The sequence below is a fragment of the Chrysemys picta genome, chromosome 1 (genome assembly GCF_011386835.1).
Source record: "Chrysemys picta bellii isolate R12L10 chromosome 1, ASM1138683v2, whole genome shotgun sequence".
Classification (NCBI taxonomy): domain Eukaryota; kingdom Metazoa; phylum Chordata; order Testudines; family Emydidae; genus Chrysemys; species Chrysemys picta.
The window spans coordinates 57,523,255-57,551,192 of record NC_088791.1 but is presented as its reverse complement, the minus strand read 5'-3'; the positions used below and the strand labels follow the sequence as shown (position 1 = coordinate 57,551,192).

The 27,938-nt window shown below is 40.9% G+C and overlaps 1 protein-coding gene across 2 annotated transcripts; it reads left to right on the top strand.

Moving 5' to 3' along the window:
- Window positions 1–1,200: 1,200 nt before the first annotated feature.
- Window positions 1,201–26,325, top strand: DBX2 (developing brain homeobox 2). 2 transcript variants are annotated; one of them, XR_010590466.1, is made up of 5 exons: window positions 1,517–1,966; window positions 16,946–17,041; window positions 21,603–21,790; window positions 24,019–24,703; window positions 24,992–26,111. XR_010590466.1 is itself a non-coding variant. In XM_005297953.3 (4 exons), exons 1-4 carry the CDS (start codon window positions 1,651–1,653, stop codon window positions 24,346–24,348), a joined length of 930 nt encoding a protein of 309 aa, XP_005298010.2. In that variant the 5' UTR covers window positions 1,201–1,650; the 3' UTR covers window positions 24,349–26,325. The 2 variants fall into 2 exon arrangements, 1 of the variants encoding a protein (XP_005298010.2); XM_005297953.3 differs by having other exon boundaries at window positions 1,201–1,966; window positions 24,019–26,325.
- Window positions 26,326–27,938: the final 1,613 nt, after the last annotated feature.

Genomic DNA, 27,938 nt, shown 5'->3' with positions numbered 1-27,938 from the left:
CAACACCACATGCTCTCCTGGGAAGACTTGTATCTCCAGGCTTTTTAAAATGATAAAAATAAGTCTGTCTATTATTATTTATATTACAATAGCATTTAGAGCTTCCCCTCCACATAGGGTCAAGTTAGGTTCTGTTGAAGTCAATGGCAACCCCTCCCCCTGACTTCAGTAGGGCCAGGCTCTTACCCAAAGTGCCCCAGGACACATAAGGAGCCTTTGAGAGAGCTAGGAATTGAACACACTTCTTGTGAGTCCTAAGTCAGTGCCTTAACAATGAGGCCATCCTTCTTCTCACCTACCTAAAGATATAGCTGAGTCCACTATTGGGGTGATTATCGTTATTTGGTGTGATAATGCCTGGAGACCCCAGTCAGGCATCATGGTCCAATTATTGTTTAAACATCTATTAAAAGACAGTCCTTATCCAGAGTAGCTTACAAGGAAGGACTATAACAGGAGAGATATTTTGCTGCTGCTTGAAGTAAAAGAGTTCACATGAGTTTGGTGATCCCCTTCATTCCACTTTATTAACCTTGGGAACAGATTGTGTTTTGGCTCTCTTTGTGTCTTTTAACTAAGAAATTATTGTAGGATTGTTGCCAAGTTTTCTTTTATATACCCTCAAACAATGGGAATCAGACAAGATTGCTGAGGATTATTAATAATGTAGTTTTGATTTTATTAGGTTTATTGATACAAATGTTTAAAAAGTAAACTAGATGTAGCAAGCAAATATAAATACCCAGAAGGAGAGAACTGTTTGCGAGATCATGAGCTTGAAGCAAGATCACTTCTTTGTTCCTTATAGATCATCCATTTTTAAACTAGTAACAGAGGCATCTTCCCATAATGATAGGCGGGGGGGCAATGCCCATCTCAGCTACAAAGGTGGACACCAGGAGTAGTTCCTTTGGAGTTACTCTGGATTAAGTGAGGTGAAGATTTTGGCCAGGTTTTAAAATGTCAAGACACAGAGGATGTGAGGGGATTACATCTACTGGATCGTGATATAAAACAGGGAAATCTCCCCTCTCCTTCCCATCTTCTTGTAGAAACAAGCTTGCCAGGGAGCTAGGGCGAGTATGACCCGTGTCCTGTAGCTCCCCCAGCCTTTGCTTCATAACGGGTTTGAGCCAGTTTCGGAACCCGATTGTTGTTGCCTGGACTTTGACACGTCGCTGCCCATCTTGCCCCGCAGGAGCATTTTCCCCAAGCCGCGATCGCTGCTGCCGCTGCCACTCCCAGGGGAGGGCGGGGGGACAGCAGGAGTTCAGCTCTCGGGGGAAGCCCCAGCAGTCCGGCGCGGTCGGCTCTGCCTGGGCTGGGCAAGGCCGGGGTTGTCCTGGGCGCTCGTGCCAGCGGCCCCGCTCCCGCCCAGCGCGAAGGCCCGTGGAGGGGCTGGACGAGCCCAATTGCTCCCTCCCCCCCAGGGCTCGGGCAGCCCTTTATTGTGGGCCGCGTCCCTCCTGCCCCCGCGCCGCAGACACGCCGGCTGCGCGCGGACACACCTTCCCGCCCCTGCGCCTCCCCAGAGCGGCCCCCGGCCCATGCCTGCCCTCGACCCCGGCTCCTCAGCCCAGGGGCCGGGGCCGCGCGGCGGCCGGATCGGGCCCCGGGTGCTGGGCGAGGCGCGGCCAGCGCAGCCCCGCGATGCTGCCCACCGCCCTGGGCTGGGGCGTCGCGGGCTCCTCGGCGCTGCTCGACCTACCGGCGCCGCCTGGCTCCGGCAACCTGGGCAAAAGTTTCCTGATTGAGAACTTGCTGCGGGCGGCCCCGCCGAGCCCCGCCCGCCCCCTCCCCGGCCCGCTCACGCTGTGCCCGGCGGCGGAACCAGCCAGCCCCGCGGGGGGCCCCGGCCCGGCCCGATGGGCTTGTCCCCGGCTTCACTCCTCCGCCGCGGCCAGCAGCGGGCTGCCAGCGCGGGCTCCGGATAAAGCCACCGGCATCTTCCCTCCTGCAGCCACAGGTGAGCGCGCTCCCCTCGCCCCGCAGCAGCGCCCCGCCCGGGGTACACCGGCCCCCGACAGCGCCGGCAAAACTTCCCCTTGGGAGCTCGCTGGGCAGCGGGCGGAGTCATTCATCGATTAGAGACACCCTAGACTCCAGCCCGGTCCAGAGGCTGAAAGCCTGGCTCTGCCGCAGCCTATGGGGCTGGGATGTCCCCGAGGGTATTTCGCAAGTTCATCGCCCCCCCGCACAGAATAAGCTTTGGTTTAATGTTTTTAAATTGCTCAGTTCAAGCCCCCGACCCTTGTGCCCAGCTGTGTAATTGCCCACCTCTTGTCTTCCATTTAGCTGCTAATGTTGATGGTTGGTGATTTACTTGTGTGGCATACACCTTGATAGGAGCGTTTGCGGAGTGTGGTTGGCCAATTCCAAAGTACTGGTATAAAGTTATACAATTCAAAGAAGTGCAACTACATTTTCAAAAGCATTTTTTTTGCATCAATTGGAAGATCAATACTCAATTGCAGTAAATTCCCCCCGTTGTTCCCTTAGAAATATCTAAATAAATAGTATTCCTTACGGAGAGTCCTATTGACTGAGTAAAAGTAATTGTAGTTTCTGCCCTCAAATTACTATCTATATGGATTATAGAGAAGGGGTGATAGATATTCACGTTTATAAAAATTATGCTCCCCCCCCAAAAAAACTACTGTCTTAGAACCAGAGTGGCTATATCAGTGAGGTAATTTTAAATATTTTTTCTTCTATTAATATTTTTAGTGTTTTCAAACACCTCTGGGAAAATCAGGATTGATGCTATGAAAATTGAGAACTATTCATTGGGCTGCTTCTGCTCCCACTGAAATCTCAATGGCAGTTTGGATGTTGATTTCATTGCAGCACTGTCTACCAGGATGGATTAAAAACGGAGCCTTGTGTCCGAAGTAAAAAGTTGAATCTGCTGTTATGATATAATATACAATTATAAAGGGGTTTAAATCTTCTTAAGGAAAATTTCCCCCTGTGCAAGACCAAAGTGTTCTTTAAATCAGTTCTGAATGGTAGGGTTATGAAAGAAAGTCTGTTGTGGTCTTTCTCTTTGTTCAAGAGGGTAGTATAGAGTGACCAGTAAACATTAATCTGTCATATTTGACCCATTTCCTCATATAACATCTGATTAAAACTAGGTTACTGTCCTGCATGCCTGTGGATTAATAACCACAGCAAAATGTTTAACAATTTAAATCTTTATAATGAGGACTTTAAATCTTCCTTAGTCCTTGATCTTTCAGTGCTGCTAAATGATTGCAATCTGAAATGATATCAGAGGGTTAACCATGAACAAACACACATGATAGACCTGAAATCCTTCTGAGTTTAGGAAACACAAGAAAGATCAGATTCTCAGGTACAACAAAGGATGTAAGATTGGGCCTTTTGTAGCAAAAGGAAATTGAATTGAGACATAGCTACAATTTTCTTGAAGTTCTGACAAAACACTAGAGGCAAAATTCACCACAAAAACTTTATTAGAAGTTTGCAAAATATGTCTAATACTATAATCACTTCTACGTTAAAATAAAAGCCACTGCTCTCAGTATCTCTATAGTCTAATAAAGATTTGTCACTTAAACTGGTAATGCTATTTGGCAGTAATCTGAACTGTGCAAAGTTTTGCTGTACTATTTGGCGATCATAGTTTTTTATTTATTATGGCCAAGTTTAAACTGCACTGCAAGTTTGAACCATATAAAGCTTTTCCAGACAAATTATGCTTCTTTAGTGTGTTACTTTACATGTGCATTTTGTTGTTAGAAATTAAAAAAAAAATAGGTTTGAGGATTATATACCTTGTCCAGTTATGGAAGTGTTCAAAGCTGGTTTAGAAATTAATTCATTAAAACTGGATAATGAATTAAATGTATATCTATTAATTAAAATTCCCACTAGAACATACCTACTTGTTCTAGACCAGTATAATATTTTCAGAGTCTTGGAGTATATTTAAATGAAAAGAAAAAAAATGTATTTAAAATCAAAGTAAACAAACAAATGAACACTTGGAGTACAGCCTTAAACTACTACTGCAAAAGGTGTGTATTAAAACCAAAAATGAAAACATGGTATATTCTTTTAAAATGCTCTGGACTATTTTTTATTTTATTTTAAATGAAATCCTGCAAGTAGCTCCTACTTGTAGTTCCATTGACTTCAATGAGTCTACGCCAAGAAATTAGCAGGACTGGGCCAGGTAGGTGCATGTTTAAATTTTCAAAAAATCAAAAAAAATTAAAACTATTTTAACTTACTTTTCCCTCTTACTTTATACTAACTCAGTTAAAAGCAGTTAAGGAAATGAGAAAGGATGCACATTTCACCTGATTTTGAGTAAATGTTGTTTATATTAAAAAAGGAAATGAATTCCCCAAAGATCACTATTTTGCATCACTATTTCTAGTTGTTAGAAACTAGGTGGAAGTTACTGAGTGCCCAATCTTGCAAATAGTTGCATGATTAGTTCTTACTCTTGCTAGCAGGCCATGGGGACATGAGTTCTGGATACTCAGATGAGTAAAGGGTTGCAGGGTGAGACTCTTCAAGTGGCAATGGACCTGATCCGAGTTTCTCTTGAGCTCAAAGTTTCCATTGACTTTAGTAGGAACCTTGGGTTGAAGGATCCGTCCCTTATTACTTGAAACAAGGAATGCTGGATCCAATCCTTCCTTATTTACTCAGGCAAAATTCTCAGTAAAGTTTTTAAAAAACCGTAAACATTATATGGACAGTTTCTGATCTCAGTTACATCAGTGTACATGCAGAAGCTGTTGCCTTGTAGAAGGTGCCCTGAACTTTAATAATTGCAAATTAGTTCAGAAACTGGCCTTTACTACTGGATTCTACAGCCTATATTCAGGTAAGGAGTTATTTCTCATTAGACTAATCTCAATGGAACTACTCACTTGATTATGGGCTATATTTGTGAGTAAAGGTGCCAGGATCAGGCCCTTATGTTATTTTTCTTGTTGATGCAACCGTTAGAAGGACAAGAGTTTTGTCAGAGTAAGGATGGTAGGAGCAAAATAAAGGTGTTTTAACTAGAAGATTTATACTATATACTATACTTACTGACTGATTCTTATGTGGTATCTAGGGATACTTACTTTTTTCCATTTAAAAAGCTTGGGTAATGTCACAATGTTTATTATAAGATTTTTCTTCACGTAGTAAATGTGCATGAAAGCGTTACTATATATCCCAGTAGGATAATTCTCAGAGGTCAAATTTTTCAAAATGACCACTGATTTTATGTTTTTGGATATGCAATGCGAGGTCACTTAAAGGAGCCTGATTTTCAGAAAGTGCTGGGCATTCACCCTCTGAAAATCAGACTCCTTTAAGTTGTCTCAAGTTCAGCACTCAAAACCAGTATTGATGAAAATCTTGGCCCAAGTCTTAACTAAAATGAATGATCATGACAAAGCGAATTGAGCTCTTACAGCTTTATGTATACTTTGAGCTAGTTACTGTAGCAGAATTTCTTAGCATTCAGTTATATTTAAAAGGAAAAAAGTATACTTTTCAATTAAGGGGAACTGAAATGTATCATAAATATTGTATTCATCCTGTATTGCTTATGTGGCCAAAACTTCCAGTGAAGTTAATGGGAGTATTAGGAGAGCAAGGAATGCACAATCAGTCTGGAAACTGAAAATCTGAATAAACCGAACCTTTGCTACAGTTCTGAAAATAACAAGTATCCACAACTTCTATAAAAAAAATTAACAAATGGGCTTGATTTATAAAATCTTTTAACACCGTGTAAGAACCCAAATCCTGGTTTCTGTTTGAACCTTAAAACTCCCAGCAATGCCTGCCAGGGATGCAGGATGACACCCTTTATCTGTGACATCTGTCCATGGCAACATCTGATTGCATTAGAGCTCGGTCATTGACTGCCTCAGCCATTGTGACTCTCCATCAGCGGTGCTTTATCGTGTGCCTTTTCATTCCTGTTGGGAATTACAAAGGGTCTACATTTATAGTTCCATATTTTTAGCCCCATGTGTACTTTAATAATAGTGCCAAAATGTCCCCAGTGAAAAGCTGGATGACGAACAAAACTATGAGATATGTCACACAGTGAGCAGTGTTCAAAGAGACATCCCTTTGCTGGCTATCAGGCCATTGAAGGGGTTAAAATGAATGCTTGCCTTCGCTGTATTGTACAACTGAGTTATGGAATTTTAAGCTTATTTTAAATTATTTTGGTTTTTAATGATTACTACCATGTGCAAATAGTATACTATATAAAAGTTAAACCATAAAGGCAAACACAATGGGATCCTCAACTGTAGCTCTATTGAGTTCAATGGAGTTATGTCAATTTACACCAGCTGAGGATCTCTTGCACCACAACTAGTAAAGAAAAATATTTTAACTGTTGACTCTGACTGCTTAAACCCCTATGGCCATTAATTCTGGAATGACAGGCCTAATTAGTCTTTGGAACTCATAACCACAGGATATAGTTGTGACCTTGTACTTAGTAGGATTTTAAAAAGGATTAGACATTTATATTAATAACAAGAGTATCACGAGTTATCACAGTAAATATTAAAATAATAAAGAGGAGTTTTTGAGGCATATAAGCCTTCATTTTTCAGGGCATAAGCCAGCCATTAACTACTGGGAGTTATGAGGGAAGGTTCCCTGGAGGTAGGTTATCCCATGACCACCTACTGCTGGGTTTCTTACACCTTACTCTGAAACATCAGAGGATAGAATTTGTCCTACTCTGTATACTATGGGCTTGATCCTGATGCTCCACAGCTTTATGTAGTCATTTACACCTGTATAAAATGCTGCCCTTCTGATCCGGTTAAAATTGACATCCACTTTACACTCACAAGTCTAAATGACTGCACAAAGTGCAAGGCAGTGAAGAATCATGCCACCTCTTTAAAACACTGAATTACTGCAGTGCGTGCTAATCTAACCATTACAAATTACAGCTGTTGTAGAACCTGGTGGCATGCTTATTAGGCAGTGTTTTACCCAGTGGAGCACTTTATAGCTATGCACTATCCATTACTATGGGGGTGAAATTTAAGATCCTGGTTCTTCTGACCAGTCCTGCTTTAAATGGGAGGGGGCTGGTAAGAGAAGGTGTTCCTTGGCTCTGGAATCTGCTTCTGCGTCTAGTCCACCAGAACCTGCGTGTGGTTCCCTTTAGAACTGCAACACTCACTTGTTTTCCCAAACATTTTTTGGAGTGAAAGAGTCACTTTAGGGGCTGATGGGATGTAGTTTGTTTTGGGGCTGGGAAGGCTTTTAGGAGGTCTGTTTGGCAGGTTTTCTTATGGCCTAATTTCCAGAAGGGCCAAGTGACCACAGCTCGTATTGATTTCAGTGAATGTTGCAGTTGCTCGACAGTTATGAAAATCAGTCACTAGAAAGCTGTGTACTTCTCAAGTAATCTACACAGTGCAGAATGACAGCAAATCCATTGGAGACAATGAATTTTCACTAGGGTAAATGTAACCAAAATCAGGCCCTGTGCTTTTACATTCTGTAATGTGCCTAGAGTAATGATAAGCACATCTGATATATATTGCACGGAAATAAATAAATAAAATACAACAGTGGGCATGCTTGCATTACAAACTTTGCTGGGATACTGAACACATTGGATTTTTGCCTACAGTAAAATATGCACATGTATATACACAGAACGTATATAAGTATATAATAAATCAGACACATACTAACACAAATCTAGCTAAAGTATTTACAGGATTCTATTACCATAGTATCTGAGTACCTCACAGTCTTTAATGCAGTTATCTTCAGAACCCCTTATAAGATTGGGAAGTGCCAGCACCATCGTTTCACAGATGGAGAACTGAGGCACAAAGTGACTTGTTCAAGGTCATATAGGAAGCTTGTGGCAAATTCACATTTCACTCCTTCTAGAATCTAGCAATTGGTAAATATGTTTTACTGAAATTAAATGATTTTTCAGCTCATATCCCTTTTTATGATTTACACTAATAAAAGCATTATTAATTATTTCTTCCAAACTGGCTGACAATAAGAATGTGTCCTCAAGTGACATGTAACTCTGTAGCTTTCATTGAAATTAAAAGAAGAAAAGAATCAAGTGCTTTTAACTATTAGAACTCTCTAGATTCTCACTATGTAATGTAGACTCCCTGTTATAAGAATTAGGGACTCTCACAGATGCAGTATTGCAACCATGATTCTCTCTGGACATGCAAAGGATTCTGTGGTGACTAGGTACATGTAAAATTAATGTTCACATTATTCAGGACCTCTTCTTGCTCCCTTTGCAGTCTGTGGGCCAGTTCCCAAAGGCAGGTCTTTAGGTACCCAGCATAATGCAGTAGAGTGGGTGCAAAGGTGGCTTTACGCTACATTTGCTTTCCCCCTATGCTGAGGCTAGCCTAGTGATGCTGTTTAGTTACAGCCCCCAGGGCCCATTGCAGCAGAGATCATCAGAGCATAGGGATAGTCTGGTCATGCCCCTTTCCCCCTAGCCATGCCTTCTGCCTTGCAGTCTGAGGAAAGGATTGGCATTGGACCTGGTCCTTTAAGCAGCGTTTAAGCACTGCTGGAGAAGCACAAAGCAGCATTAGCAGGGCCAAGGATCTGGGTCTGTAGGAGAAAAAACAGGTTCTTAGGGGGGAAGTGATGGAGTTAGTCATTTCACTAAATTTAGTGAAATCCGTTATTGTAACATGGATTTTATATTGCACAATGAGATGCTTCTGAAACAGGAACCTCAGGGCATATGCTGATGTTTATTAAGAAATAGAAGAATGAAAAGGGATAGAGATTAATCTGATCATGTAAGTTGCCTAAATTCCTGACTGAAAATTATGGCTATTTCATGCCATGATTTTTGTGTGTGAAAAACTCCCATTGATTTCAGTGGGGGTTCTGTGCATGTATTGCTTGCCAAATGAGACCCTCAGGAAATTTTCCTTGGAGAACTCAGCTCTGCAAGCTAACAATTGCTTTAACTGTTCTGAGTGACACTTATGTGGCTAATAACCCTTGACAGCCTTAAGGATGAAAACATATTCCAATATATTAGACACTAGGAGGCTTTTTAAACATCAGACACTTTCTTCTTGGGGTAGGAGAGTGGGTTTTAAATAGGAAAGGGCCTGATCCTGCAGTCCTTACTCCCACAATTCTCCTGTCAACAGGATACCTATTTCTGTATATTACCAAATTATGCTGGTCTATCTAGGTTGTTGTACAACATTTACAGTGTTGCCAGATGTCACCATTTTATCATGAGTCTTGTGACATTTGGTGTCTTTCCTAAAGCCCCAGTTCCTGAAGTCATGAGATTATGATGAGAATTTCAGTTTTCATTTTAACAAGTGTAAATACCAGCCCTTGTGGTTGCAGCGAAAAGCTTGCAAACACAAACCTTAAAGGCTTAAAACAAGGCAAATAAAAAGAATCCAATATTTATTATTTTTAAAATCTCATGATTTTTAAGCCTAATTGGCAAATTTTGACCAAGAGAGACCCAGGACTAGAATAACAGGTGCATTTCAGTTGCACATGGTGAGAATCCTTTACTTTCAGTTATCAGAGGGGTAGCCCTGTTTGCTGCTTTTACAGATCCAGACTAAGAGTCCTGTGGCACCTTATAGACTAACAGATATATTGGAGCATGAGTTTTCGTGAGTGAATACCCACTTTGTCGGATGCCGACGAAGTGAGTATTCACCCACAAAAGCTTATGCTCCAATACATCTGTTAGTCTATAAGGTGCCACAGGACTCTTCGCTGCTTTTACTTTCAGTTGTAGCCCAAGGCAGGATTTTAAATCAGATCTGCAGCAGCAAAAGGCAAGTTCTCTAATCGATTGTACCACATAACCCCAATTTCACTGGGGTTCAGGGAATTCTTTTTAAACAAAGACGTTTTATGAAGAATACAAGGAAAATCTGTCAGTCCATTTATAGCTGAATTCTGTTGTTTTGCCTCTTACGGTGTCCTTAGTAGTTACAAAGAGAAGGATATTCTTTTGCTGTTGTACATGGGTGCCTGTGTTTGTGAGTGAGAGAGAGAGAGGGTGGGGAGTGGGCAGGAGGAACATTCCCACTGAGAACTCTAGTGTCACAATAAGACAATAGATAAGCAGCAGGGAGCCCTGGCACAGTTGTACATAGGTAGCATGTGGGAGAAAAACAAGGGCAGGATGGGCCTGGTGGCAAAGCCAATGGATCCACCAGTATGTAGATCCCCCAGTTTTCTGTTTAGGCTGTGTAAAAGGAATTGCCAACATTGCATTTCAAAAATAAGGGACTGTTTTCTTAGTACCGCCACCCCACCCCTCCTCCTGATATTTATTTAATTTAATTTAATTAATGTATTTTTTATTTGATTATTTATTAAGTAGTACTCATCTACATTCACCAAGGATATTTCTTGCTGCTTTTTGCAGCACTCTGCAACTCCTGATCTTGTTATACAAAGATTAAAAAAGAAAAAGGGATGTCCATTGTAATAAGGGACTGTTGGCAATCCTAATTTCAGCCAATAGATAGAAATAGCTTCCACAGAGCATTGTCACAGCTGTTTTGTGGCTTGAGCTGGAGGTTTCCTGTTCCTTCAGACATCTGGCCACACTCTAGCACAGCTACTGTAACGGATGTGATTGGTCTCTAGTGTACTAAAAGTGGTAGCTTCATGAGTATCAGCAGACAGTGCTGAGACTGTTTGCCTAAACCATGCCACAAAATCAATGAGTCTATATGTTCTACTATTGTTTTGCAGTCTACATGTGGAGTTAAAATTTGCAGAGTGCCTAATATTGTCACAGAAGTGGTTCTAGTTCCCATATGTGAAATCTATGCCAGCTATGCCATTGACCAAAGCCTGCCACATGGCATGCTTCCAGTGCACCCTTCTTGCTATGTAGATTGTCCCCAAGATAAAGGATACATAGAGAAATGTGCAAAAATGTGCATAAGCTCCTAAGGTGATAAGGAGCTTACAAAAATGAAAGAGCCTCAGATGTTGTCACCTAACCTTAGGTGTGTCTTTAACATCTGCCTGATTTTTGTGGCTGCAAGGGAGAGATCATTTTACTACTTGCATATTTCAACCCCTTTTGGGTGACGTGTTTTTTTTTTTTTTACAGTGTCTAACTGGCTAATTTTTGAAAGCCCTACTGAAAACTAACAACATAAAAATGAAAAAAACACAATTATTTCCATTAACTTTTTATGCAGGATTTTAAAATACTTTTTTGGGTGTTTTTTTTTTTTTTTTTAGAAAGAACCGCAAAATACTTTTGAGGAATATTTGCTCACATTTTTAAATAGATCTATTTCTGCCACACATGCACTGCTTTTATGTTTGCTGTCTGAACATCAAGTTTTATTGACATGAATGTTCATGGAAAGAAAGGCATGTGTGAACATTCACAGAAACTCAAATTTAAATTTGCAACAGTAAATGCATCAGAAGAGCTTTACTCCTGGGGGAATTCTGCACCACTGCCCAGTGCAGAATTTTGCAGAAAATAATGTGTGCTCAGAATTTCCTTTTCCCCACAGAAATGGGATGCCACTAGAGGCCACTGGACCTGGTAGAGCCCAGCTCATACATAGAAGACACTGCTGGGGGGAGCAGGAGGAAGCTAGAGGGTTCCTGGCAGCTGCAGTTCCCCACACACCCTGAGGGAAGGACACGGTGGCATGCAGGAAACTCCACACAAGCCTGGGACCCAGCATCAAGTTGTTTCTCCCTCTGGATCCCTGGGCTCTGAGGGGTAAAGGGGGGCTGGTGTCTGGGCAAGGGGTGCCCCGCGGTTGGGCTCTGAAAGGGGTGCGGGTATCTGGACTAGGGAGGCCCTGCAGCTGGGGGCGGGAGAAACATGAACTTGATTGTCATAAGGGTTTCTTTAACTTTCTACTCCTGGGAGAGTTTTTATGTGTGTCTGTATTGTCACAGACATACTTGCTGACTGGTATTTTGAAATAAATTACTAAAATAATTGAAACTGGTGTGATTATGTAGTGTTATTTTGAGAAATAAAATTTGCAGAATTTTTCAGTATTTTAAAATATTATGCACCAAATTTTTTTTTTTGGCACAGAATTTTTATTTTTGTGGTGCAGAATTCCCCCAGGAGTAGAGCTTGCTAAATACACTAGCCAAGTGCATGTGATTGTGACTCCCTCTGGTGGGAGATTTCAGCAACTCGGCAATCTGCTACTGTCTCATGGACAGGAAGTTCACCTTTAGGTCAAGTGGTGAAAGCTTGTGCTTTTGGTGCTGAAAAAGTCTTGGGATTGATCCCCTCTGATGACCATGGTGTGTGTAGCTCTGGTCCCTTAGACTTGAACATTCATCCAATCTGTGAACAGAAACAAGACTATGTGACTTATTTGGCCAATCACAACTAACCAATGCCCCTGGACTATCCACTATTGGATATTTGCAGAGAACTGTTCATGATTATTCTATAGAGTTAAATTTTGTTTATTGAAAATGTGTTTTAATTATTCTGAAGAATGAATAAATGTGAGGAAATCACATTTTTTTTTATTATCTACTCCATGGGCAGAAAAAGAGGCTAAATTTGTCGGATGAATTATTTATTCAGGTCTAATATTTTGGAAAGGTATATTTTCAAATGCGTTTATCTAGGTCTTTAATCATGCAGAAAGGAGAGCCTCAATGCTGCAGCTGAAAGAATTAGGACTCCACATAGGTGCAACACAGCGAATTGTAGAATTAGGGCCTAGAATACTTCCTAACGTGTTTCAAAGTGCTAGAGTTTTAAAAAAAGACCCCAACCCAGAAGCCCCTTGAAAACAAGTCACTTTAGAATTTCATAATGATTTAATCTAAACTCATTTCACGTGAATTGTACTTAGGAACTTGACTACGGAAAGGACTTTGCTTTGGGACCTCTGTCTGTATTGTAGACATGAGTTTCTAGTGTGGCAGAATTTTCAGTTTTAGAACTATTTTGTATTCAGATTTGGAAAACATTTTAGAATGTCAGTGTCTGACATAATGTCTAAGTATTACCCTTTGCTGAATGCTAAGGTTCAGTTTACATGTACAAGTATACTACAGTATACTTAATTGCTTAGTATTTGTAAAATGCTTTGGGTTTATAAAGCTGAATATAAATAAGCATTATTAATTATATTTTGTATTCACCATCCTGTTACAATATAACAAGAATCTATCATCGTTTCAAATACTAAATCCTAGGAGATTTAGGACCAGGTACGGTCACTTTAAAGAAAAAAGCGATCAAATAATTTTTAGCTCTTTCATATGTAATCAGGACAGTGGAATTTATTCCTTATTCTGACTTTTGAGTTTCGTGATCTGTGTGACGAAACCTGCAACGCTTACACCTATGTATAGTGCTGCTTAGTCCTGCACATTGTCCCATTTAATTCTATGGGAATGCTAGGGGGAGAGAGGAGTAGACACATGAGTAAGGATTTGCGAGATTGGCCCAAGTTAATGTTTAATGCACAGAAGGGTCTGTACATAAGCAGTTTTATGGCTACCATTTGCTTAATTCTGGCTATGAAACCCCCCCAGGTTTCCTAGCAACCAACCAGCATTGCAGCTGTTTTCAGCCTTATGTAAGGACTCAAAAATGTTTGGTTGAAATTGCTTGGCCAACAAATAGATTGATTTACCATTTCGTATATGACAAGGAAATAAAATGTATATAATATTTGTCCCATCCTTATATCCAATATTTGTTTTACGTGATAGCTACAGTTACAATCATGCTGCATAAAATTCAGGAATAAATTAACCTGACCAATTTGTATTGCATCATTTTGCGCAGACAGTTTCCATTCTATTATGCTGTTTCACACATGGTACTTGAAAATTTTTTAATAAAATGAAATTAAAACTATTTACTATATCTGTCATACATAAAAATGTACTTGTTTGAATCAAGATAAACCATCTATGGGATTGTTTAGTCTGCAGAAGAGAAGAATGAGGGGGGATTTGATAGCTGCTTTCAACTACCTGAAAGGGGGTTCCAAAGAGGATGGATCTAGACTGTTCTCAGTGGTACCAGATGACAGAACAAGGAGTAATGGTCTCCAGTTGTAGTGGGGGAGGCTTAGGTTGGATATTAGGAAAAGCTTTTTCACTAGGAGGGTGGTGAAGCACTGGAATGGGTTACCTAGGGAGGTGGTGGAATCTCCTTCCTTAGAGGTTTTTAAGGTCAGGTTTGACAAAGCCCTAGCTAGGATGATTTAGTTGGGAATTGGTCCTGTTTTGAGCAGGGGGTTGGACTAGATTACCTCCTGAGGTCCCTTCCAACCCTGATATTCTATGTTTTTATGGACCCACGGTCCCCCAGGGAGTGCTATACATCTACATAATGGACCTGAGCCTGAGCTAATGTAAATCTGTGTAGTTCCCACACATTGATTTCAATGGAACTACACTGATGTACACCTCCTGAAAATCTGACCCAGTGTCTCTAAGAATTTGCATGTAGATCTCTCATAGCTGAAAGGTTTAAAGATGTTTAATGACCATTGGCTATACATCTAAGGCAGTGTTTCTCAAACTGGGGTCGCTGCTTGTGTAGGGAAAGCCCCTGGCGGGCTGGGCCGGTTTGTTTACCTGCCCCGTCCGCAGGTCTGGCCACAGTTCGCTGCTCTAGGCCAATGGGAGCTGCTGGAAGTGTCACGGGCTAAGGGACTTACTGGCTGCCACTTCCAGCAGCCCCCATTGGCCAGCAGCAGCAAACCGTGGCCAGTGGGAGCCGCGATCGGCCAGACTTGCAGACGGGGCAGGTAAACAAACCGGCCCAGTCCCTCCTCACCAGGGTCTTTCCTTACACAAGCGGCGACCCCAGTTTGAGAAACACTGATTTAAGGAAACTCAGGACCATTGTTTATCCCACAAGGTCTGGAATAGATTAATCTAAAAAAACAGCCCAGAAGCCACCTGTTTGAGATCTGTGGAAGGATGTCATCTGCATCTTATTTCTGGGTGCATCATCACAAATACAACAGAGAGGCAGTTTTGGAGCCTGATCAGAAGACCACTGACTTTGTTGGACTTGAGAGCAGGCCTTTAGAGATCTCTTCTTTTTGCAGAATCCCAGTAGATTCAGGTGCTGTCTGCAGCTTTCATGCAACTGCATAGATTATTTCAGGTTTTGTAAGGCAGGATTGTGTTTTAGTTTCTGATTCTGCTCTCATTGAAGTCAATGGGAATTTTAACATTTACTTCAATAGACATAAAAGGACATAGACATAAAAGGAGCAGGCCTTTTATGTTTACAAGTCATGTATAGACGCATAAAGGTTTAGTGAATGGAGAGAACTCTATATGCAGGAGTTTGCTACCCACCTCTCTGAAGTGATGGTAAATAATGAGTTCTTAAAGTTAGGCTTCTAAGGGTACGTCTTCACTTACCGGAGGGTCCGGCGGCAGGCAATCGATGTTCTGGGATCGATTTATCGCGTCTGGTTAAGACGCGATAAATCGATCCCTGATCGATCCCGGAAGTGCTCGCCCTCGACGCCGGTACTCCAGCTCGCCGAGAGGAGTATGCGGCATCGACGGGGGAGCCTTCCTGCCGCGTCTGGACCACGGTAAGTTCGGACTAAGGTACTTCGAATTCAGCTACGTTAATAACGTACGTGTTAATAATGTGCCTACCTTAGTCCGAAGTGGGGGCTTAGTGGGGACCAGGCCTAAGACCATATTTGATTACAGTGGGAGGTGTGCAGCACATTTGAAAATCAAGCTACTTATGAAGGTGTCTGAATATGGAATCAAGAGCCTAATTTTGAGTGCTCATTTTAAAAATCATGTCAAATTTTTTTTAAAAAACCATATAAATGAGGCAGATTGATAGACAAATGCACTCATTTTGACCCATCTTTAGTTCTGATTATTAACTGCTTTTTACACTGCAGATCAAATTTTGAAAAAATATTATTTTTTCAATTACAGCATGTCTGCCTTCAACATGGAGGGGGAAGAAAGAGAAAACCACATTTTAATAGTTCATTGGTGCTGGCAAAAATATGAATGCAATCAAGAGTATGCTTAGAAAAAAATTATCTTTATGGAAATATCCTATAGAATTTACTACAGAATGTGATCTTTTCTATTGTGGGGTTTTTTTTTTTTTTTTTGGCATTCTGTAGAAATTAACACAGAATTCTATAGGCTGGTTAAAAAACCCCTATAGAGATGTCAAATTCTCTGAGCCCAGTTCTGCAGCTCTTAGTTGTATTTAATAGAATCGTCCTCTGCAAGTTTTTACAAATAAATGGGACTATTTGTGTAGTGAGATACTATTTAACAGAAGAATGGCAGAATCAGGCCATGTCGTTTTAGAATAATTTCTATAGAACTTAGTTGATTTATCTCTATTACATTTTATAGGCACTTTCATAAAAGCTTGTTTATTGATTTCCTTACTCCATGTGAGTAAAAGTAAAAAAAACTGACCTGTAAATAAGATACTCATTGCCAGTTGTGGGTTTTTGTTTTTTTTTAAAGGTATCCCTCCCCAGTATGTTTTTGTTTTTTTTAAAAGGTATCCCTCCCTAGCAAGGTTGTATAAAACAACTTTTAGATGGATTTACAGTTAGTTATGAATTTTGGCCAATGTGTTCAGATATATTACTTAGGATGTATGGCCCTAAAACAAATAAATATTGAATCCTCAGAATTGCAGTCTTGCGATAAATGTACTGTGATGCTTCAGTATGTCATAATTGAAGCAATAAATGAGTTAAAACTAGCCTTGATTAAGTTACTTAAAGATTACTTGGCTGATTGTCCTTTGCTATAAAAAATCTCTGCTTAAGAAAAGGGAAGCAGGGTTTGTGAGGCAGGACTTCAAATGCTGACTTTTTGAAAATTGTTGTGAATATCACTTAAGATTAATGGATAATCAATTAGATCTATGCTTTATTTGCAGTTCTTTCCAAACATTTTTTTCTCCGAGCCCCACCATTCTACTCAGCATGCTGCGGTGGGTCCTGTCAGCACCCTGTATCCCCCACTGCTTTTCCAAGTAAGTTTTTATGCTTCATCAGTAATGCTTGAGTTATTCTGTAAACCAAAGCAGCAGGATTTAATGTGTTCTGGAAAACTAATTGGTGATGCAATGGCAGCAGCTAATTCCTCAGTAAAATCACAGCAATCCTATTCAGAAGGTTTCCAAAGATTTATCAAACTTAAGTACACTGAGCAATTGTGAGAGATTTCTAATGGCATTGAGACATCCAGACAGCTAACTAAGGAACGCTCCTTGTTTTCAGTTTGCTAGAAACGATCCTTTAAGAGTCAATAACTCTTTTTAAAATCTGTATCAATATGCATTTGCAAACAGGAAAAGAAAAGAATTGAAAGATCATAAAATGGACACTGCATATTAATGTCTGCTTGGCATAAATTATGATTCAGGAAACATTAACTTGATTTAAAAAATCCTCAAAACCCAACCATTCTGTTCATAGCAGACAAACACCTGTATCCATTTAATTTTTTTTTAATTTTTTTTTTTTTAGATTACAGTGTTAAAACTGGAAGATGATTTGGTCCCAGTATTATACATTTGGGATGATAGCTTTGTTTTTATATTACCATTTAATCCAAGTCTAAATTTAACTTTGATTTTTGAGGTTTGTGCATCATATAAGATTCTTTATTAAAGAGTTTTGATGTTCATGACTAAGGAAGACAAGCAGAGGATACATTTTAGTTCCTCAGAATTGAGTAAAAAGCACAGAACTGTGTGTCAGGCCAAATGGAAATTGCAATTTATGCATTCTGCAGCATATATTTTTATCACAGTTGAATTCAAACCACTGCGGATTATGTGTATGTGTTTTATGAATGTTTCCGAAGGGCAGTTGCTAAGTCGAATGATTCCTGACAAGTGAGGCAGCAAATGCTGGCAGTTTAATGAGCTGCAAGTTTCTGAGCACCTCTTTAGGGAGTTGACACTTTCCCACAGAGCGTTTTACATGGCCCTGGCTCCATCACAATGGTTGACAGCACCATGACCAATCACCACTTTCACTTTACTCATCCACACGCGACCTCACCACAATTTTTCACTGTGCAGATGAACTTTAGGAACCATTTCACATTGAAAAGGCCTGGGCAAGGGTCAGTTGCCCTTTTGTATGGTCATAAAGCAATGCTCTATGTGCCAGTCTTTTCTCCTGTCTCACATTCCAAGAGAATTTCTGGACAGCATTTAAAGCACTTGACTGAAAAATAAAGCAGTGAATGAAACTGACTTTTATAGACTCATTCTAGCTCATCTTCCCATATAACCCTGTCTACCTGAAAAGGGATTTAGTGGATGAGCTGCGTGTATACAGGGATTTGCTGAATACATAGGGCCCATTATCAACTGTGGGGATTGTTTATTAACCAGGACTGATACACTACTATTTTGGAAGTGACCTATTAATTGTCCATTTAACTAGAATGTATTGAATTCAAATGAAAAAATGGAAACCGTGACTAAAGCTTTTACTCGCTCCTTCAAGGTGGTCTCTGCCATGAAGGCAAATTAAGATTGTTCCACAGATTAAGAAGACATTTATCACCATATATTAGGATACGAAGGAAAGACTTTAAAAAACAAACAAACAAAAAACCCCATGCCAAACATTTGGTACCATATTAGCATTTATGTCAACACAGTATTAAACCTTTCAGTGTCTGTTCAGCAGGACAGACTGGACTTGCTTCGTTTAACTCATTTTGACATAACTGTTGTGCTGTGTGTGTAAGCTCATGCCTCCAAGTATCAGAAAAATAGACAATGTACACTCGGTGGATTTCACTTGTACGATTAGTGTATTCACTCCATCAACAAGATCATAGGTTGGCTTTTATGTGTAGTTTTGGTGTATTTTATATTGTTTAATATAAAGCAGTTAAAACAAAATTCCTAGACCATCTTCTTATCCGAATGCTCACCTCCCCAAAAATGTTAGTTTTAAAACTTGACCAAGTGGCTGGCTCCACTTTTCACTAGTGCTTGTCTGTGGTTCTGCTCACCGTTAGTTTTTGTTTAGCGTGGCATTTATAGTACATCCATTACTGTGGTATACAAAGTCAGAGAGGTTTCTCCCCAAACTGGGTGGGTTCTTCCCTACTATATAATTCTAATATTGGTATTAATACAGTCACCTACCTGCTTCCTGTGTATGGCAGGTAGGTGCATGAACTCAGTGTTCTAGTGGCTGTTTCTTAGCTGAGTGACTGCCAGTCAATAATCAAGGAAAGAAAACTGTAAAGGGGTCACATAATCTGACACCCTGTCTTTAGCTGACAATTCCAGTTTGGAGCTCAGCAAGGGAGGTGAGGTGAGGACCAGCCTTGTTGGCTAAGAAATTATTTTCTTTCTCCCTTATGGCAATTGTGGGGCTGAGAGGAGATATCTCTTCCACTTGTTTCACTGGAGGCTGTACAGACTGGTCAGGAACTACCACCCCAGCTATTTTTTAAACTGCAACCCAAACTTAACTCTTTCCCTCCTACTGCAGCCATGTATGAGGTGACTACAGCTTTAAGACTGTATCTCCCCACTGCCTATGCTTACCTGTGGGGGACGGAGACTATCCTTGATCTGGAAGGTGTAATAGATGGGAGGCAACGTGTGGATTTACATGAGGTTCTAGCCCCCAAGAAGCTCTCAGCAGCAGAATGGGGTTTTAGAGGGTTCTATGCACTGGGTTGAAATTTTCCATGAATAGCTTGGCCTTCTTCAGAAGTCTCAAATATGACTTTCTGGGGCTTATGTGCCATAGTCAGCATATTTGAGTCTGAACAGAGTCCTATTGTGTTGCATTACATACATAAACATAACAAAAGTAACCAGTACAGATGTTTGTGTCTGAGTGGTTTGAAATATCAGTTTTAAAGTTGAAATGTGGCTGTACCAAGTTGTAACTTCATATATACTAACATTTAATTTTAAAACCACTCAGACACTCATCACAAAAATATCTAATAAACTGTGATATATACAATGGGGACATGTTAGGACTCTATTCAGACTAAAGTGTGCGTATCTATCTACAAAAGCACGCACATAATCTGTATATAATGTGTCAAAGTTAAAGATTAGCACACCCCCAATTAGTGGTTAGTGAAAGCTGCAGCTGAATTTCACTAGCATTTCAATAGGGACATGTTTTTTTGTGAAAAAAATTGTTGAAATTTTTTTCACTGAAATTGTTAAAAAAATTGTCAGAAGAAGGGATACATTTCCATGAATTGTTTCATCAAATAATTCAGTTTTTTGTTGGAAAATTTAAAAGCTTGAAATTATTTTGATCATCTCTACGTAGGATTTTTTTCACTGAATTCAAAGGGAAAATGACCAGGACACTGTACTAAGAAGGCAATCATTCTGAAGCTTCTGTGAGAGAGAAGGTTATAACTAAGATGTTTGGATTGTACCGTTAGGGTCTAAAATGAATGTGATTTCAAAACAAAGCCACCTCTATGGCTGCTGGCCCACAGAAAGTCCACAGGTGTCTAAGGCTTTGTGGATGTGGAAACTGCTTCTTACTCAAAGAAAGCACTTTCCTGTAGGTAGTGATTATGGAGTATTTTTATTCTTGCCCAAAAGCCACTTATAATATTTTGGGTTCAGCACATATTTAGTGGGCCTCTGGTACCTCCCCCAAGCCCTGCTCTCTGGAATTTGGTGCTTTTGGAGGTACACTGCCAGAGCACTCCTAGCCAGCAGCTGCTTTGTGGATTCCCGTGGAAAATGGATCCTTCTTTGGAAGTGGGGGAAAGGGCACATGAAAAAGTGATACAGGTCTAGGTTTTATCATCTTTCTGGGGCTGGTGGAGGGATGATGTGAATGCCCCTGCTCCATGAGTTGGATAAGCAGAAGGTCCCCTCAGAGCACAGATCAAAGGGGTGTGACTGGGCCCAGAATAAACTGCCATACTAGGGCTTGCTGAAAAGTGTTAAAGGATTAAAAATTAGACTGAATGGAATAAATTCAAGTACTCCAGAAAGCTTTTAATAAACCATCTGTGGTTTCCATCATAATCAAGATGTGAATGGCCAATTATTTTCTATGGAAAAGTCTACTATGAAAGCCTTGTCATTACATTTTATATATAGCATAGCTTACTTAGCCCCATCCTTAAACTATTCTTATCCCATTCTGCATTTTATACTGGGGCAGAATGAGCACCCATGAAAAACTCACTGCAGTTTGCTCACCCTGATCATATTGTATAAGTAAAAGTGTAGATGTTTCTCCCTGACCATATCTGGATTTCACACTAAAAAGAGCTCTATATTCAACCCCCTACATAGATTCATCTGGTTATGCTTTTTATCACTCCAAAGAGCAGAATCTTGGCCATCTATAACACATCTAGATCCCAGCATTACTGAAGTTGATCAGAGTTGTATCCAGTGTAGAATTTGACCCTTATTGAACATGGCTGAATCATCGTGACACATTTGTAACACCAACAACTCAAAAGTGAGACTCCAGTCTGATAGTGGTGTAAAGTATAATGCTTAATATTCCTCTGATATATGTTATACATAGTGTAACGCTATCTTCCATTTCCTCTAGGAGAGGAAAGTGTTCTGCCTCTGTTGACCCAGGACTCCAACTCCAAAGCCCGGAGAGGTATTTTAAGAAGAGCCGTCTTTTCTGAAGACCAGAGAAGAGCTTTGGAGAAGATGTTTCAGAAACAGAAGTATATCAGCAAAACAGACAGAAAGAAACTTGCCATTAACCTGGGTCTGAAAGAGTCACAGGTATGGAGGGATGGGGAGACATTGTACAGCACTTAGAACAATGGGGTCTCAGCCCATGATTTAGGGCTCCTAGGTGCTACTGTAAGACAAGTAATAAATAATAATAATTCAAGCTTTCTGTCTTTGAAACAAAAATCTTAAAAATAGCTTTGCTGGAGAGGGATGGGGATATAAACAGCCCAGGACCAGTCCAATAGTCTTTACTTAGGCAAAAGTCTCAGTGAAGTCAATGGTAGTTTTACCTGAGTAAAGAATGAATAAAAGAGAGTCCCCATCCTGTAGTGATCTGCATTCAAAAGTTAATATCTCCATTTCCATACAAAGGTGGAGGAAAGTCCCCTCTGAACACTAGCACTCTCTAACCCCATTGCCCTAACTGATGGCCACTTTTGGCTCTGCATGTACAAAGCTCCGCAGGGATCTGGGAGCAGGGCACTGTCTTCTGCTCTGCTTCTAGGTGTCTGCACAGAAATCCAGGCTCAGAGCTGTTTCAGTTTTCTCTGTTTTTGCACCTGTTACTGAGCAGCCACCAGGGAACTATGCTAATGGCAATGCAACTGCTACTGGACTCATGCCATCTAGGGAGATGGGGCAATGGAGGCAGCAACCTTTCAGCTGATCCTGGATCCAGGCAGAGGGAGACCTATGGGGTTGAGTGAAGCATTAGAATGAAAATTCCATGAGGTTACCTTACTGGAGGTTCCCAGCTCTCCTACTTGGCCACCTTCCAGGGGTTTTTCCCATATGGGAGTATGATCTGTTCCAGAATAGAACTTCAGGATTTGGCCCAGTGTTTAATATCATTACAGTGTTACTTTTACCATATGCATATAGTAGGATGGTACCCAGAGGTGCCCGAGAGCTTTGGGGACCCCAGTGCATTGGTCTCTGTGCTAAAGTGATAGTACCTGCCCTGGAGGGCTTGCAGGGCAAACAAAAGGTGGGGACAGGAATAGAACACACAAGAAAATAAGCTTGTGAGATTGGCACAATTTCGTTAATTACATGGAGGTAATGGTCAGGGAGAGGGGAAGTGGCAGGAATGGGGGAGTGAGTGAGATAAAGGGAATAGGAAGAACAGTCCTAACAGATCACCTGCTTTGCCATAGTCAGCAAGCAGAGTTTTGAAGGCATCTTGGGAAAGATGAGTCTTAAGGATGAATTCAAAAGAGGCAGAGATAGTGGCTGTACACTTTTAGAATGAGCTTTTTTCATGCATGAGGGGCATAAGAGAAAGCCCGGAGGTGCTTGAGGGAGAAGGTAACTGGGGGGATATAAAGGCTAGGAATGGTGGTGGAGCACTGTACATTACTGTAATTTTTAACATGAACACTTCAGTCAGAAACAATAAAGAATGCACAGACTGAGACCCTTTCCAGTCTATTAGCTGAAGCAGAGTAGTAATCACCATAGGACAAACTGTTTCTTTTCATGCTGACAGTGTACAGTCACACTCTGCAATGAGCTTTCTAAAATCCTCACAGTGCGTATTCACATACTGTACATTGCAGGTATTTCCCTCCTACATTCTTTTGCCTTCTGGATATTCAGTTGAGCCCAGGGGAATAGGAAATGGACTGAGAGGGAGGTTATTACTAATACTAAAAGAAAAACAATTTAATAAAAACAATAGGGCATCATTCCTCTCTAGGTTTTTCCTATGTAAAACACAGGAGAGACAGAGTGTCAATTTGTAGTTTGACTGGCTGTACCCTTTGGGGGCGAGATTTGCCATCTAAGGACTGGGAAGAGGATTTTGTCCCAAAACCCACATGAGAGCCACATGGATCCTAGGAGATCCCTGGAGCCTGCAGTGCCACCACTCTGCCTTCTGGCCTGCAGCCCACTGTCAATAGCCTGCAGCTGGGCCGTGCTCAGCTGCTCTTGTGGGTATAAGAGCCACAGCTCCTGTAGCTATGCTGTGGAAAGTTGTTATCTCCTTGGCCACCACCTGCCCTCTTTCCAGTCTGCTGAGCCAAATCCTCACCTCATCTGTGCTGGTGAAAGTAGAGGGGAGTGTTTGGTCTGACTGTTGTTAATAATAATGGTTGAATCCTCAGCTGGTGTTAGTCGGCATAGCTTTGCTGATTTCACTGGAGCTATGTTGAACTTGACTTCAGTCAGGCCCAGAGAGGAGTGTATAAAATTGAAGGGATTTCAAGAAAAAAGGGATTAAGGTAAAATTATTTTAAGGAAACAATAATAACCTCCAATTAACTTGGGAACAGGTGAAAATTTGGTTTCAGAACCGAAGGATGAAATGGCGAAACTCCAAAGAAAAAGAAGTGCTTTCAAACAGGTGCCTCCAAGAAGAAGGTCTTCAAGAAAACTATCTCACAAGATCCACTCTGAATTTTACTTCCCCATGCCCTTCTATATGGGAAGTGTCTCAACAGCAGGCAAGTCCGAGATGGAGAGAGAATTCTGCAGAACCTTCAGAAAGACTGAATAATAGAAATAGCGCACAGCCACCTCAAGAAGCAGATTCATTTCAGGGCACATTGTATTTGTACCCTGAACCAGACACTGGAGAGAAGGCAGTTACATTATCAGTATAAAGGAATGATGGAGTTCTGCAAATTGATCAAAGAACATAAATGGGTGTTGTTTTTTTTTAAAACTAACAATATTTGAACATTGTAAAGCTAACTAGTTTATACCTCATCACTTACTAAAATCTAACACCATTAAAATGACAAACAATTAATGCTGCAAGAAATATTCTTTAATATTCAATTATTCTCTCATGTCTTTTCTGGTCTTATGCTGAACTTATAAATGAATTAGGAAGGGATGGTAAGTAAAATGAAGCGAAGAGTATGAAAATGACATTTTGCTTTGATTTACATACTGTGCTGTATATACATATTCATTAAAACACACTGATACCATACTTTTTCTCTCTTAGGCTAGGTCTACACTACCCGCCTGAATCGGCGGGTAGAAATCGACCTCTCGGGGATCGATTTATCGCGTCCCGTTGGGACGCGACAATCAATCCCCGAATCGGCGCTCTTACTCCACCAGCGGAGGTGGGAGTAAGCGCCGCCGACAGAAAGCCGCAGAAGTCGATTTTGCCGCCGTCCTCACAGCGGGGTAAGTCGGCTGCGATACGTCGAATTCAGCTACGCTATTCACGTAGCTGAATTTGCGTATCTTAAATCGACTCCCCCCTGTAGTGTAGATGTACCCTTATTGTAGTCAGACTCATTGAGCTCTTTTTGGCCATAGGATAGAGAAAAACCCTTTCTCTAAAGCTCATAATTTTTTTTTTTAATTGCTTACAGCCTGTGACATTCACAATAGGTTTATACTGAAAACATCTAAGTATTTTTAGTGGTATTTCTCCATCTTTCCTCATTTATATCGGTATCCAGTTGTGTATACAGTACAGTGCAACAACTCAGATGAGTTATCCTAATGAAAGAATTGAATATTAAAAAAAAATCCATGTTTACATCACTTTTATTTGGACACAAGCTAGGAAATGCCAGGAAATGCAATTTAGTGAGTCAGTTCTTTTTGCCTGGGGATGAAAAATACAATGTCCTTAGCTTTAGTAGCCTTTGTCAGATTGTCAGTAAAGTCTCTTGTATTGTGTTTTGCATTTAAAATTGGTGATAGCGCAAGGGAAAATTAGAACCTACATGGAATCGGCAGCAGTACTATAATTGTGCAAACTGCCACTCTTACTCTATATAAAAAAATACTTGACAGCGAACATGCTGTACCAGACTTATTCTTGACTGTTCATTTAAGCTGGTTCCAGTGGGTATGCATCTGTTCCTAAATTCAGTACAGTATTTTATGTATATAACTAGCCTGAAGTAGTAGTATTAAAATAGCATTACTTGAAATGATTTGCTTGCTTCATCCACTCTAAGGAAATCACTCCATTGGATTTAAGATTCAATTATTGTTCAGTTGAGAAGCTTTTTAGCTCCAAAAAAGAGGAATGTATTTTCTTATTGTATATTTTTGTGAATGTGTTTGAGGAGACTGGTTAGAGATATTTTATGTCAGATGTAATACCTGTTTGGAGAAATTTTGGACATAAAAGGGCAGAGCTGTTTGACTCCCTTCATAGATTTTTTTTTTAAGGCCAGCAGGGATCATTATGATCATATAGTCTGACCTCCTGCACAACATACTATAGAATTTCACCTAGTAATTCCTGCATGGACACCTATAACTTGTGGTTGAACTAAAGCATGTATTTTTGACATTCAATCTTGATTTAAAGGTTTTCACTAGGTGATCATTCATTACATCACAAATAATACAATATAATGCTAAACAATAAATATTTTCTACAATTTTAGATACGTGTGTGTGTGTATATATAAGAAAACTTTAGATTGTATAAACAGACATTATATCATAATGCATATGCACAAAGAGGCAGAGTAAAAGTTATGTATTGATCTTTAACTTCTGCATTTCCTGACTTTTGAGTGCTTAACTGTGCAGTCTTAATGTTATACTAATGTAGTTTTTAACAGGTTTTTTAAAGGAAATGTGAAAGCAAAGAAAAATAAGTCCTCTGTTCTTTAAATAACAAGCACTAGTTGGCAAAAATCACCAGGTTCCTGTCATTGATATTAGTTAGCACACAAGGAACCTGATTCAGCAAACCATCTCTCATATGGGTAGTTGAGTCATTTGAGATGAAATTCTCTCCTGTACTGAGGTAGTTAGCACAAGGCCTATGCACCATGTAAATCCTTCATAGGCCCTATTTGAATGGATGGTTTATTTATAGGGGTGAATTTTGCCCTCGGGTTGTCCCATTGAAATCATAGGGATTAGTCACATGTGTAAGAACTAGATTGGGTCCATGTAGAGTTAACAGGTACTAATTGGCTAAAGGTCAATTCAGATAGCCTGTCTTTGTGTTTCTGGCTAAGTATTCATTTCTATACACTTATATCCAGGGCTGCCAATGCTACATGGTTTGCTCCATAACTTGCAGGTCTTCAGTGCCTCCTACCAGGGATATAGCCATAGACTCTGATTGGCTGCCTTCCCCACTCCCCTGCCTCTTGGGGAAGAGTAACCAATCAGTCCTAGGCTATGCGTTGAGGGACTGACCACCTGGACTAGGCAGAGTTCCCACCCACCCAGGGCAGGCTCCAGCATTTTTGCCTCCCCAAGTGGCGGGAAAACAAAACAAAACAAAAAAACCCACCACGATCGGTGGCAGCTTCGTTCTTCAGCAGCAATTTGGTAGCAAGTCCTTCCCTCTGAGAGGGACCGAGGGACCCGCTGCTGAATTGCTGCCGAAGACCCGGACGTGCTGCCCCTTTCCGTTGGCTGCCCCAAGCACCTGCTTGCTGCGCTGGTGCCTGGAGCCGGCCCTGCACCCACCCTTCTTCCCCTAAAGGACCAGAAGTGCTCAACCCACAAGCTGAATGAAACTCCTCCTCTCATATGTACAGCCCTGGGAGCCAGAGCCTCCAAGTTGCCCCTGGGCTTGGTGAGAAGGGAGGAAGAGACTCAGATGAATTGCCACTCAAGATGGGGTACAAAGGTATCTAGTCACTGCAACACCTAACCCTTAGGCACCTAGCTGCCTACTGGAATTCACAGCCCTGAGTTAGGTGCAGTGGTTCCCCATTTAATGCATGTGGAGAATTAGGTGCCTAAGAAAGGAGCCTCAGAAGCCAACAAGCTGAGGGGGGGCACATAATCCAGCTGGGAGTGAAATGCAGAGGATAGGGCTTAGGGTCAAATCCCATTGATTTCAGCTTTAGGAGCCTGATTCACGGGCCTGTGGGAGGCACCTATCTCTGCTTGAGGTTCTTGGCTATGAACCCTCTCCACATTTATCCTAACCACTGGGTTATTCTGACATTTGTGCCTATGTTTCTTGTGCAGGGCCTGAGCCTATAAGGGTATGTCTACACTGCACACAAAAAAACCCCAAACCTATGGCAGTAAGTCTCAGAGCCTGGGTCAACTGATTTGAGCTTTTGGAACTTGTGTATTGGGGCTAAAAATAACAGTGTAGATATTCCCGCTTGGGCTGGAGCCCAGGCTCTAAGCCCCATCTTCCTTGCTGGGTTAAAGAGCCTGGGCTCCAGCCCAAGTGGGAACATCGGCACTACCATTTTTAGCCCTGAAGCGCAGGCCCAAATCAATTGACCTG